The sequence below is a fragment of the Centruroides vittatus genome, unplaced genomic scaffold, assembly GCF_030686945.1.
Source record: "Centruroides vittatus isolate TY-2023 unplaced genomic scaffold, ASM3068694v2 contig_957, whole genome shotgun sequence".
NCBI classification, from domain to species: domain Eukaryota; kingdom Metazoa; phylum Arthropoda; class Arachnida; order Scorpiones; family Buthidae; genus Centruroides; species Centruroides vittatus.
Genome location: NW_027122636.1, coordinates 217,310 through 232,491, shown reverse-complemented (window position 1 = coordinate 232,491; position 15,182 = coordinate 217,310). Strand labels below are relative to the sequence as shown.

General features: G+C 29.8%; 1 protein-coding gene across 1 annotated transcript in view; it reads left to right on the top strand.

The window, feature by feature from the left end:
• LOC136985266 (kinesin heavy chain-like) overlaps positions 1–15,182 on the top strand; it is a 90,640-nt gene that overhangs the window by 58,089 nt on the left and 17,369 nt on the right. The window contains exons 5-11 of the mRNA XM_067282514.1: positions 6,560–6,608; positions 10,322–10,377; positions 10,461–10,548; positions 10,626–10,750; positions 14,072–14,176; positions 14,260–14,408; positions 14,490–14,638. Of these exons, the coding sequence (XP_067138615.1) occupies positions 6,560–6,608; positions 10,322–10,377; positions 10,461–10,548; positions 10,626–10,750; positions 14,072–14,176; positions 14,260–14,408; positions 14,490–14,638 (721 nt within the window). The remainder of the gene's footprint in view (positions 1–6,559; positions 6,609–10,321; positions 10,378–10,460; positions 10,549–10,625; positions 10,751–14,071; positions 14,177–14,259; positions 14,409–14,489; positions 14,639–15,182) is intronic.

Here is a 15,182-nt window from a genome sequence, read left to right as displayed (position 1 = left end):
AAAGTTCAAGTTTAGAAGAGAGATGCCCACGTCAAGTAGTATTGTAAGTTTTAATATTATTAATCAAAATCTCTAATAAACTTGAATTTCTACAGGAATATGGAGGAAATACTGCTTATTCCCATGTCTGTTCATGGAATGCAACTGACTTGTAATTGTATGTTGTGAACAGGAATTATTTCCTGAAGAAGCAATGCAACTTTTAATAAGTTTTGATATTAAATCTTATAATTAATTTCTAAATTGTTTATAACCTTATCTGTTCAAATTTTTAAAAAATTGTACTACTAAAGCCATCCACTGCGATATGCTATCAGGCTATATAATTGCTATAATAATAATAAATTACCAAACAATTTGACACTAGATGGAGGAATTAGGATAGGAAAAGTAAGTTTTTATATTTAAAAACTTTTTCCTATCCTAAATTTTTGACTTCTATTTATTTAGTGTTGTTTTTTTTTGTATTTATGATAATTAAAGAATCAGTAATCAATAAGCAGATAGTTATTTATATTGTTAAAATGAAGAGAGTTCTGAAACTTAGACATACAGAAAATATTTGTGTTATGAAGTATGAAAATAAATACAAGGTAAATACAACGTTATCATATAATATCAAAGTATAGTAGACTCTCGGTGATCTTACATACATGGAACCGAAACAATTTCAGATTAAGGAGATTGTCGGATTATAGGAATTAAGAGATATTCGATGGTTTAATCATTAGGAAAGAAAGCATTTGTTTATTTGCATATTAGTACATTGTATTAATCAAAAACATTTATAGATCATATATTACCGTATCAGTCTTCTCAAAATAATTTTCAATCGTCTTTTTCCGTTTTCTTCATCTGAGTAGACTGCCGTAACTGGTAATCTGTGTTGCCAAGCTTGTTAATTACCACTAAACTTAACAGAAAGTACAATATTTTTGGTGGGAAATTTCAGGAGACCGAGTCTTATGTTAATATACGTATCCCTCATATAACACGGTAGTTACATTTTGAAAAAGTGCCGTGTTAAGCAAATCCCTGTTATACGAAACAAAGGACTAGCGCAAAGCATGGGGTTAGGTTACAAAAGTTATAAAAAGTATAGCCTACTGTTCTTTTCCATCACTAAGAAAAATGTTTATTAAAGCAATCAATAATTAATTAACAATCACAATTAAAAATACTGTATTACAAGTTAATATTAATTTTAGTTAACCAAGGATGTTTTCTATGTACGATATTGTCACATTCTGAGCTTTTCTGTCGATCTTGGTCAGAAATATCAGCAATGTGTTCATTTTTCTTATTTCTACCATAAAATATTTTTATGGGTGACAAAATAAAATATGCTATTTTTAATGGAAAATTTGGGTTAGTGTTACCTATGGTTCCAAGATGGCGGCTCGTCTCTGATTCCAGCAAATAGAAGAAGGGAAACAGTGGGGATGCACGTTCTAACCTAACCTAACCTAACCTATTCTAATAAATTACCATGATTATTACCAACAAAATTATTAGAATACGTTAGGTTAGGTTAGAACGTGCGTCCCCACTGTTTCCTTGCTGGAATCAGACGAGCTGTCATCTTGGAACCATAAGTAACATTAACCAAAATTTGTTCTAGAGGGTCCTTGTTTGTTCAGTCACATACCAAGAAATTTGATTGAATACCGAATTGTTCTCATTAGGAACAGTTTGAGTACTGAGATACTGCTGTATTTCTTTTGTCATTTTTACAAATGATTACTTACCTACCGGTTTAATAACACTTACCTCAAAATGTTTAAATAAATTTTACTAAATACAAAGATTAATCTATAAAACCAAAACACAGTGATAGTCTTATTAAGGGCTGAAAGCAACGACAATGACACCTGGTTGACAGGAAAGCTAGGACAAGGAAGAAAAAAATTGTACTATCAGTTTTCATTAAAAGTAAACCTGATGAAAGGCACAAAACAAATTGAAAATTTCAATATTGTAAAATCTACGAGCAAATTTGAGACAACAGGTATGCTTGCTTGAATAAAAAAATATGGAATAACAGAGTTTACACTCAGAAACTCTGAAATTTTGTACAGATGATTTCCCAATTTCTTGAACCGTATTAGAGCAAAACCAAAAACCGTGTTGTATGGGAATATCTCCAATTTTTCGATCGCATTAGAGATAAACCGTGTTGTACGAGGGATACCTGTATTTATACGGTATTGTTATAAAATGATGAACCTGTTTTTGAGCAGCATCTTTAATATCGTGCCCAAATTTGAGTATTAGAGCTTGGATCAATATCACGTCACATTTAGAGGGAAGATGTTCAAATTTAGTGGAAATTGGCAGCAAGGATGGTAATATTTGAGAGTTGACTAGTATCAGATTAATGGATGTGTCAAACTAGTAAATGTACAGATTATCAAGATTGTGTTACATTTATTTTATTTTTTCAATACAAAAAAGAAGGCAATGTTCTTTGACAAGAAAAGCCTTCCCCAAAGAAATGAGAGACAAGAAAACAATAGTAACACATAAAATACACAAAAATAAAACATGTAAAGCAAAAACGTACAAACTAGATAAATACAGAGTAAAACACTGTGTTAAAACAAAGTAAAGAATGCCTTCAGATTGATTTATATAATATTCTTTTATTGTGCAATATTTCATGCCACGTGATAAAAATTCGAATAATTCTAGAAGAAAAATGACACTTGGTTATAAATATGGCTTTCATTTGAATACGCACGTCTTGAGCCTAGTGTTTTGTCATGAGATATACGGATCAAATAAACTATTAAATCTCTCATAGTAAAGAGTTCTGTCATAATATTTTATTTGTTTTTATAGTTTGGGTGAGCCCAACTATTCACATACAATCACAAGAAAAGGATAAAAAGAAAATTACAGAACCTATTTCAATACCTACTTTATTTAATGCACTTTTATCTTTGTGTGTTTAACTTAGTTATAAGTTGAGAAATTTGTGGGTGACAAGAGAAAAAAAAGCATTGCAACGATTTTTTTCGGTATTTATTCGAATATTATACTCAGGCCAGTTTAGGAGGACTCTGTGTCAGATTGTAAAACAGAGTAATTGTGTTAATAAATTTAAAGTCGTCGTCACAAGCAACCGTGGTAGACAAATTACTATAGAACAAAAAATCAGCATATACAGTAGAGAGTCGTAATCCGAATCAATTGGGGACTGGGGTTGTTCGGATTAGTGATTTGTTCGGATAACCGATTATGTATGAAAAAATATATTAACCTGTCCGATGTTCAAATTTTTCTCCATCGCGTGTCGCGTCGTGTTGAATTTTCGTCGATTTTAAGTCTAACGAAAATTTTTATAATAATAATCAAGGCTATTGTATCGTTAAAAATTATTTATTTATTTTGTACAAATTAAATAAATATATTGAAGAATATAAAAACATGAAAATTACACTTTAGAAGTAAATCTAGTATCAAAAACGTTTGATTCGGCACGACACAATCCGACTGAAAATCGTTCGGATAACCAGGGTTCGGATGAACGACACTCTACTGTATTTGAGAAAAGAAGGGTGCTTAAGAAAAAGCCCTGCCATACATTCTTTAAAGAACACACAGTTATTACCCATACTCAAAACAGTATCAACCTAAATAATGGGATGGAAATTGACTTCATCAAGAATCATAAAAGGTGTTGCAAATGTGAAATTAGGTAGAGGGAGAGAACAATCTTGGACACTGGAGCCGTGAAGTTCATTTTGTATACTTGTTGTAAATTTAAACCTTAATTTTTTTTTTTGTTAATATATATTTTTTCTTAAAATTGTTTTCTAAATTTAAAATATGTAGCCTTAAGAGGGATTGGATAATACCAATACAAAATGCATTATTAAATAGACAAATAAAGCGAATTGTTTTAATCTTGGTGTCTGTTTTTTGTGGATAATTAAAAAAGATGTGATAAAGATCACTAATCTCACTATTAGAAAAAGAAACTTTTACTCATTGTTATATCTATTCTATTTTAATAATTTTATTAAACAGTTTACAAAGAAAACAACTACAGTAGAGCGTCGTTTATCCGAAAGCCGATCGACCGAGACGTCGGTTAACCGAAAGCTTTCCAGTCGGACTGTGTCGTGCCGAATGGAACGTTTTCGATACTAGATTAACTTCTAGAGTATAATTTTTTTGTTTTTATATTTTTCAATATATTTATTTTGTTTGCACAAAATAAAGAGATAATTTTTAATGATACAATAGCCTCGATTATTATTATAAAAATTTAAATAGGCTTAAAATCGACGAAAGTTCAACGCAAAGCGACGCAACAAAGAAAAATTTCAACATGGGATAGGTTAATATATTTTTTCGTACATAATCGGTTATCCGAACAACCCCATTCCCCGATTGATTCGGATAAACGATGCTCTAATGTATTTACATAAGAACTCGGTTTTATGATTATAGAAAAGAAGTCGAGAAAACAAAACAGCTATGGATTTCACATACATAAATTTTAACAATGAGCATTGCATAACTTTTATATTATTAAGAAAAAAATAAAATTGTGTATAGTGCCATGTTATCAGATGTTTATAAAAAAACCTTTTATGTTTTTAATTACTATAAAATGGCAAAAAGTTTAATTTTGAGGGTAAGGCGAGTTTTATAAAAAGAGTGTAATTGTTAGTAAAGATTTTATTCGTTATTAAGTCCCCTACCTCTCTCGAGATACTTGACCCCCTCTAACTCCCCACCCTCTCGACTTTTCACCACCAAAATTTAATAGCATCAATGCCCCTCGTACTAAGCCATCACTTTTTGTTATCTACAATCATTACTGGTAATATATTGTTAGAAATGACAGTCTCAAGTTTTCAAAATCAATTTTTGGCATTAAATTGTATATGTGCGAATAATATACCTAACTAATTAGTTTTATTTCGTGGTAGTGAAAAAATATAAGAAAATTGTGAAGGAAATATTCAAAATCCGAATCTTAATATACTAAATGAATTGCTTATTTGCCAGAAAAAGAATCTGTTTATTAGCTGCAATCTGCTCTACAAAAAGAAAAACTTGCATGTTTAACCGGCAATATGTTATTTAGTAACACTTAAGAAGAGTTTTAGTCAGGGATGGAATTTTTGAATGGTATTTAAAACAATTGGGAGTTTATAAAATTTCTTTAATATGTGACGACAACGGCATTCACATTTAAATTAAATATTCATTACATTGATTTTAAATTACATTAAAGACACGATGCATGCATTAGCAGCTATATTAAAGGAATACAGAGAAGACAGGTGGATTAACAAATTATTTTGAGCAACAAAGTTGGCTCAAAATAATTTTCCAAATGCTTTGGGATGAAGTTGATCTTATAAAGCAGTAATATATTCAAATTGTATTTCATCGGAACTTAGTTTCATAAGCAATCTTTAAAATAGTTTTACAAAGATAGACTAAGAAATCTTTATTTTCTTGATTTTTCACTAAGGCTGAGACTCCACTAGCGTAAAAACAGGCGTAAAACCCCTTGCCGTAAAAGCCTTTAATCACGTGACCATGATATTTTATGCCCGAGCTGGTCGTAAAACCAGCATAAAAGCGAGTCGAGCAGTGTTCGACTTTCGCCAAATATGGTTGTAAAACGGTACCATCCACCAATCAGAACTCGGTGAAATCTAGGTCATTGTGACACGGTGCTAAAATGGCAGAAAACGAGCTTCTGTGTATGTTTTCTCGTGGCTACTCTAGAATAGATCTGGAGAGATGAAAAACGTTCGAAAGTATTCATGTATCTACGACAAGAGGTATTCCAATTATAATAATGGATGCCTAAAACACGCGATACGGACGGCCAAAGGAAAATCCTTCAATGTAGAGGAGTACATAATAAAAAAGCTAAGCTTATAAGTGCTGTATATTATCTTAATAATACGATAATAAAAGTTAATATATGAAAATAAAGACATTATTTTTACTACATTTGTACTTAAAGTACGGAAAAAACTCGTAGAATATAATCATTGCCCTTATATCGATATATCACGTATACAACCATACAGGCGTAACTTCGACAGCACCGTCGCCACAAAAAGTTTGCTAGCCGGACTTCCACCGCAATCCGAGCGCAAACGCAAATAGGTCACGTGATTAAAAGTTTTTACGGCGAGGGGGTTTTACGCCCGTTTTTGCGCCAGTGGAGTCTCAGCCGAACTGTAGAGCTTATTTATAAAATAAAAATAGTATTTTCTTTTGTTAAATTTTGCTTATTTTGAAGTGGTTTAATTCGTGTTTTGTTAGTTATTGTTCTTGTTGTTATGAATATTCAGTTGTATATAATCTTTGTTTGAAATTAGGCAAGTTGAGTAGCTCTTATCTTTCCACATGACCAAAATGTCATCATAAAACACTTGTACAAATGTATATCCTCTTTTGAGAGATTGGAGAATATGGTAACTCGTTTAATTCTAACAGTGTTCGGTACTAATCGTAATTTGTGAAAGTTATATCATTGAGCAAAATAACCTAATGTCTGTGTAATTTTATTTTATTACAGGTGTCTTATTTTGAAATATATTTGGACAAGATTAGAGATCTTTTGGATGGTAAGAAAATATATCAAATAATAGATTTTAATTAGTATATTTATAGATCTGTTGTTTTAATTTTATATTAAAAGCATAAAGGTAACATCTAATTGCATTGATTAAAGAATATGAATAATAAAGAATGCGATAGTCATATCTTGATGAAGACGTATAGTTTTTTTAATATTCTTAGTAATATTTACAGCAGTTTGTAGTTTTTTCAAAGAAGTATAATCTATTTTCATTAAAATTAAGTACCGATTTACTTGTAAGATTTTGGATTACTGCTGTGAAATTTTACTTAAAAAACAACATAAGTAATGATGTTTCTTATAAAAATAATTGAATTTGTTTTTATTGATGGTTTTTATTTCCTATATATATATATATATATATATTATATATATATTACAGAAAACGTATTTGATGATTATAGAAAAATAAGTGTTTACGTGATTTGTGTCCTTAATAAATTCTGATAGAAGATAGTTTGGTTTCTAATCTCTCCGTAGACTGCATTTCGTATACAATATAAACTCTCACAAAAACCTTTCTAAATTGCAGCCATATTTATTACCAAATTCAAACGTTTTCGGTCATATTTAATGACCTTTATCAAGAATAACGAAAATCGAATTCCGCTAGATTTGTATCAACGATACATTCGTCGAATTTGGTAATAAATGCGGCTGCAATTTAAAAACTATTCTCGTGAGAGTTTATATTGTTTGGTTTCTTGTTTGATATTGTAGGTTTAAATTCCATTTCGTAATATGGATGTTCGTAAAAGTTTGAAAATTAAATGTTTAGCTTTATTTGTCAAAAATTCTTATGATTTGGTTGAAACTGTACTTATTACTAAGATGAATCTCTAGCTATTTTACAATAAAAACATTAAAGGCCCAGTTTTCAGAAACATTTGAGAAATGGGTCTTATTATTTGGACAAGGAACTGTTTGTATTTAGGGCTATGTGCGTACCAAGTTTCATTTGAATTGGAGACACAAATGTCTGGTTATCTGCTTGTAAGATAAAATATTTTTTTTTTGTATACTCTTGTCTAATTAATGATAATACCAACAGCTGATCATAATTATAAGTATATACTTACAAGTATGATTATGGTACAAGCTCAGGTATGATAAACTATGGTGTCATTTTAAAATATAAAAATGATTTGAAAGTTTTAACTAAGTTTTAAGTAACTATGGTTTTTTTTTAAGTTAGTTTAAAATTATATGGTATTTGGGTATTTAAAGTACTTAGGTACATGTACTTGAAATACAAGGTTTCAACCAGATAATAGAAAATGAAGCTTCTGGGATATAAAAATTCTTCCATTGTCTAGCACTAACATCAAAAAATAGGTCAGTAAATCAGCTTATTAATTAGGTGGTTAGATTGTGTTTTCACAAAATAAGAATTTACGAAGCACTCTTTGTTTTCTTGCTTTAGATGAATGTCCGATTTATAGATTAATTATATAATTACCTTGATTTTATCATGTACTAGAAATTCCCCCGTTAAGCATGACGGAATACTTTTTATCATAAAGTAGAGATTGAAGAATTGAGAAGAGAAGTAGAGATTTTAAGAAATTCAAGAAGAGTTGTTAATATTTCTATAAATTAAGTAGTTTATACTATCTGTTGTAACATAAAGAGCAGCAAAATAAAATTTTACATGAAGTGGACAAAAAATAGTAAGGAGTTATAGAGAATTCACTTACACGCACACACACACACGCACACACACACACACACACACACAGAGAGAGAGAGAGAGATTTAAGCCTTTATATTAAAATAATATTGTGATCTTTCTTTATAAAATTTCTTTATACACTACATTCTGAGTAAACACTATTGTCTTTTAAAAGATTTCCACATTGTCTTCCTTAGCAATAGATACTTTAATATTGTTTTTTATAGTTGATGTTGTGATCAAGGGCGTTGCCAGGGGGCAGGAGGGGGAAGCTGCCCTTCCCTAGAAATGCGAAAAAAATTATTTAAATGCTAAGTTTTAATTAAAATAATCTTCTTAGGCTTCTTGTAAGTTAAAAAAAAAAGTTTTAATTAAGATATTTTTTTCCAGTACATAGTAAATGATTAAAACTTTATGAATCATTTTTATTTTACCTACATACAATTCATATCCTCTATCAGTTTACATCATCTTGCCCGCCCTGGCCCTGGCGCTTGGTTAGTGTCACTCTTGGTTGTGATGCTGTTTCTGCAGCCCTTGACAAAGTCATTTTTACTCGATATTGCTCAAGTCAGATTTCACAGCCTTAGAAGGTCTTGCTGGTTCTTATTCTTTTAGATCTAGAATTTACCCGATTAATTTTACTCTTACGCTTTCCCCTAGGCTTTCTTTTTTTTTTTTTTCCTGACAAAATAGCAAGTCCTTTAAGTCCCACATTAATAAAACAAAGATGAATTGTATGTACAGTACATTAGTTAAATGAGCAATAACACTTTCTGAATAACAAGCTCATTACTTCTGATTGGATAATAGAATGTCACGTGGTCACTACGGAAAGATTTTTAAAAATTTGTTATAGACATGACACGGCGAAGCTATCTCTTTTTAAAGTTTAAATTTTAAATTTAATGAAGTAAGTTTAAAATATGCTATTTGCCAAAATATTTAAAAGTGAAGCAAGTTAAGGAAAATTCCCTCATCAATCGTGAATTAAGTGAGGTCGCTGACGTGAACCGCAACATAAGTGAGATCACTGATCCAAAATCGATAAAATGTTTATTCTATGGCTAATATCTTTGCAAAATAAGTAGCATATACTTTTTGTCAGAACATAAAATGAATATAACAAAAATTTCATCTGGATTGGACCAAAAATTGCAGGAGTTATAAGGAATTCACACACAAATGACAGTTTTTATATTAGTAATAGTCTATTTACGTAGGCTGTTGTTTTCAACCTCCTATGGTCCATAAAACAAGGACAAGTGTAAATAACAAAATGAATTTACTACCGAAAGTTAGGTACAAACATGATTACGTTTCGAAATAATCACCATGAAGATTCAAGGCATTTGTCATATCTGTGGACAAGCTTTGCAATCACCCATTCATAGAATTTTGCCGCCAGTGACTTCGGATGGGCCTTAACATTGTTTTGAAGATCGTCATTAGTCTCGAACCTCTGCCCTCCTAGTAACGTTTTCAGTTCGGGAAAGAGGTGGAAATCTTCATGCATCAAAGGTGTGAAGGCTTTCACCTTTCACACTTCCACACAGCTTGGAACTTTTTAAACGTCCAGCGTATAGCCTCAATTTAGTGCTGAGCAATTTCCACCTTTTTCCTGAACTGGAAATATGGCTAGGAGGGAATAAATTTAAGATTAGCAAATTTGAATTAAAGTAAATTAAATATTATTATTGATGAAAATTATAATTATATTTTATTATTATTACATATTAAAGCCAAACAATTGCCACATCGCTGACAACACATCACACAGTAAGAGGAAGTTTTGGTTCGAGTCCCACTTTGGCCAATTTTTTTCTTTCCAGAACCTTCTAAATTAATTATAATTATTAAATTTAGCAAGAGATGGCACTTAACATCTGTCTTTAGTTTCAAATTACTTAGCATTTAATTAATTATAGAATTGGAATATAGCTTGATATAATCCTACAATTGTTTGGTTTTAATACATAACTACGAAGTTTTGGTGTTTATATTTGTATTATCATTATTATTTTCAGTTTCAAAAACAAACCTATCAGTGCATGAAGATAAAAATAGAGTTCCTTATGTTAAGGTATTAATTTTTTTACTTTATCGATTACAAATATATTTTAGTGCGATACAAACAAAATAAGTTTTTACTCATTTTTATCGTAGGGTGCCACAGAACGTTTCGTCTCCAGTCCGGAAGAAGTCATGGAAGTCATCGACGAAGGAAAAGCCAATCGTCACATCGCCGTTACCAGTAAATTATCCAAAATATTTTACGTAGCTATAACGTTATTTTCGGATCGTCGTTTACATCGCAAATTATATTTACAGACATGAACGAGCACAGTTCTCGCAGTCACAGCGTTTTTCTCATTAACGTGAAACAAGAAAATTTAGAAAATCAGAAAAAGCTCAGCGGGAAATTGTATCTCGTAGATTTAGCAGGAAGCGAAAAAGTTAGTATTTCGTAGACAATAATTTTTTTCTCTTCTAATGGTTACTGCTATAATATCAATAACAATTAGTACATTGTTGATTTTTAATAGACTTACTGACATATTTATGAAATAGTTATTAAATTTCCTATGGTAGCTGTATTATATGTTGATCTAGTAATAGTTTCTTTAATCCGAAAAATGTATTGACAGTAGACTGTCTCACAGCTTAACAGGTTCAAACTCCTTTATTGCTTTTTTACAAATGCATTTCGGATCAGTATTATTTTTTCTGACTCTTCAGGGCTATAAAACAAAATTTATATATGTAACAAACTAACGCGAGCAGAAAAATCAAGAAACACTTTTTAAAAAACCGTTTTTCCAATACCTTAAGTTCTTCATACACTCCCTTACACCTATACAGTACTTCCGGGTTGTGTTTACATTGCCATCTAAAATACAGTTTTCTCCTATTGCAACAGTGCACTACAGCAATGCTACATAAGTAATTGCAAAGTATAACATCTAGTTAACATCCTTTAAAACTAGCCTATTTTTAACACAAATTTCTTTAAATATCTAAAGTTATAAACAATCAATTATACATACGCACAGGCCTTCTTTAAAAGTATTCTAAAACTTTACACATTTTTTAAAAACCGCAACGTACGTTACACACGCTTGAAACATTCCCCTCGGTACAGTTTTCTCTCGTCTGCAAGACAGTCTACCGTCAATATATTTTTCGGATTAAAGAGACTATTACTAGATCAATTTATGAAATAGTACAAAATCTAATAATTAAATAACTTCGAAATTAATACGAATTTACGAATATCAGTTACAGCCTAGTAAAAACATGGTTTTATTAAAGTCATCTCTACATTAATTAATTAAAAATAAGAGAATTATAATCAACAAAAAATAAATCGTGAATAGTGTTTTCGCTTAAAATATCTATATTCGATTCTTACAGTTATTTCAACAGAGAATTTTCTGTTTTATTTAATTTTGTTACGTTCGATTATGCAATGTATTATAAATTTAAAATACTAAATAAAATACGAAGATAACATACGCAACTGTCTGTTAGCATTACATAAAAATAACTTATTTTGCAAATAGTCCACTAAATAAACTAACACAAGAAATAATATTGAAGTAAAGATGTAGAAGTTGTTTGTTTTAATGAAATAATTTTTTCTTCTTTGGTTTTTTTATTAATTTTAATAGTTATTCGTTGCGTAATTATACTTCTATTGGTGATCGTTAAAAGCGTCTGTTGTGTTACGTTTCTATGGTAATGGAATGTGTTTTTATAACTTATAATTTACAAAATTTTTATGTTTATTTTTCTTCTTAGAACTTAAGCTGCGGTTTTTAATTTTCGGTAAACAAATATAAAATGGTATATTATGCTACGATTAATAATAATAATTGTAACATAAAGATAGCTAGATTAATTACGGCATTTGTTTGGTTTAGGATCAAACTTTTTTTATGTGAAATTACTATTTTATCTGATTTTAAAATCAGTTCATCTCTTAAGCTTGAAAGTTTATTTTCTGAATAAGATTTTAGTTTTATTATTTGATTAATTATATAAAGGATGCTAATTCGTTATCATATCAAATATTTTCTGTAGTGGTTTGTTTGTAAAAATATTTCTGTATTTAGTAAACTTACCGAAAAATTTTAATTGGTAGATAACATAAAATTATTAATAAAAAATCCAGCAAAGAGTTGCAAACTTTTTCGGCAAAAAATATTTGTTTAAGAAATACGTTAGTAAAGTTTAAAATTGTGTGTGGTGCCATCTGTTATGAGGTTTTATTTATAAAAATCTTTTATATTACAGTAGAGACTCGTTTATCTGAATCAATTGGGGACTGAGGTTGTTCGGATAACCGATTATGTACGAAAAAATATATTAACCTGTCCGATGTTGAAATTTTTCTCCGTTGCGTGTCGCTTCGTGTTGAATTTTCGTCGATTTTAAGCCTAACGAAAATTTTTATAATAATAATCGAGGCTATCGTATCGTTAAAAATTATTTCTTTATTTTGTACAAACAAAATAAATATATTGAAAAATATAAAAACATAAAAATTATACTCTAGAAGTAAATCTAGTATCAAAAAAGTTCGATTTGGCACGACACAGTCCGACTGGAAAGCATTTGGATAACCGACGTTTCGGTTAAACGACTCTCTACTGTATTAATAAATATAATGAAAACAAACATTTTTTATGGTAAACTGAAAATGTATACAAGTAAAAGAAATTTCATAATTTGGAAGTCTTTTGAGATATTTCTTAATATCTCTCAATTCAATAGTCCAATTTTCCTGAAAATTTCTAGAAACATTTTTAAAAAAGACTTAACAGAGACTCTGATAAAATGCAGTTACAGCTAAAAAATGACTGTCGTCTTCTGTATTAACCCTTGAAGTTTTTTAATCTTAAGAAATCTTTTTTTGACGATTAATCAACGAGTCTTTCAAAGCTGGAACTTACCTTAACATTAATCAATGTCACACTTTCCTTATGTCTTCCAACAATACTGTACAAGGAACTAGTGTTTTTGACTAGTTTATGGGCCTGCTTTAGATTTTCACTTTCAAATCTAACAGTTTACTGAGAGTTTCTTATACAGCATTTGCTGGAAGAGATCGTCGAGGTTGTGATATTGATTAATGTCAAAATTAATCATTCTTTAATCAGTTTCAAATGCCAAATTTATTTGTAATTAATTCTTAGCAGTTTAATAGTAGCCTAATTATGAAATGTGACATTTTTAATATACTCTAGCTGAGCTTTCATTGTTGTTTGAATTAATTGTTTGATACATAGAGTTTAGTATTTTTGCTGGAAATTTTTTGATAGAATTGCAATTAAAAAGCAAAGTAATTGAATTAAATAATTAAAAATTTTTCATATAATAAATACTATATAAACATGAACCCAGTTTTTAAGTAATGTGAAATGATCTGCCATTAGGTCAAATAGAAGTCTGGGTAGCATAGTTGGCAATGTGTCTTTATGATGTGCAGGAGTTGCGGGTTTGAGTCTCATTCCGGTTAATTCTTGTCTTCCAGGAATTCTAAATTAAAATTCATTTATTACAATTATTTAAATTATTACAAGATGGTAGCCGAACAACCTACTTCTAATGAGATTACTTTACATCTAATTATTAGCCGTATTATACCTGATACCATAGCAGATTACTTGGCATTAATAAATACTATTTAAAAGTTCTAATTATAGTATTATTACTATATTATTAATAAAACTAACACACGAAATAGTCTTTATAGCTAATTGTGTATTATTCAGGTAAGCAAGACTGGTGCAGAAGGAATGGTATTAGATGAAGCTAAAAACATTAATAAATCACTTTCTGCTCTTGGGAATGTTATTTCTGCACTCGCAGATGGAAACGTAAGTATTGTTTCCACGTACTTTTGATATAAATTTAATCAGATTTTTGATTAATTGCAATAAATTGAAATGTAAATTTCTAGAAAAGCCACATTCCTTATCGAGACAGTAAACTGACTCGAATTCTTCAAGAGAGTTTGGGCGGTAACTCCAGAACCACAATTATAATATGTTGTTCCCCGGCATCGTTCAACGAAGCAGAAACAAAATCGACTCTCGAATTCGGAAGAAGGTAAACGACTTAATATTTCGAGTTATCTACGAGACTAATTGTAAGTAACAAATACAAAATTACTTTAATTTTTTAACGTAGAGCAAAAACTATCAAGAATACCGTTATTGTTAATGAAGAATTAACTGCTGAGGAATGGAAGAGAAGATATGAGAAAGAGAAAGAAAAAGTTGCTAAGTTAAAAGCTCAACTGGCAAAAGCTGATTCTGAATTATACAGATGGAGAAATGGTTAGTATAAAAATTTGTTTTGTAATCATTTCTAGACAATTCTATACATATATATAGAAAATAAATATATATTGTATTATATTTATTTTCAATATGTATGTACAGTACAATTCTCTAGAAATTATTATAATATGTTTTACTGTACATGAAGAACATATTTCATAATTCAGAGTAACATCTTTCTTTGTGTTACGTCATTGTTATAAAATGAATAGCACTAACGTACTATACATAGTAGTAGTAAAAGAAGCAAGCCAGAATTTGTATTCATAATTTACATCATTTCCAAAATACCCTTAGTAATTTATTTATATTATGCATGTATGTGTGAATTAGAGAAAGCTAGGATAACTAATTAATGTTAGCTTTATTAAAGTTATCAAATATTTACATTACAAGTGTACACAATGTTGTAATTTCTCCGTAGAGATTATCATTAACACTACACTGTCTTCTAAATAAGTCGATATATTTCCAAAATGAAATCAGAGTTTATTTTAAGTCTATAATTACGTAAACTTAGAGGGTAATTGAAAAATTTCAA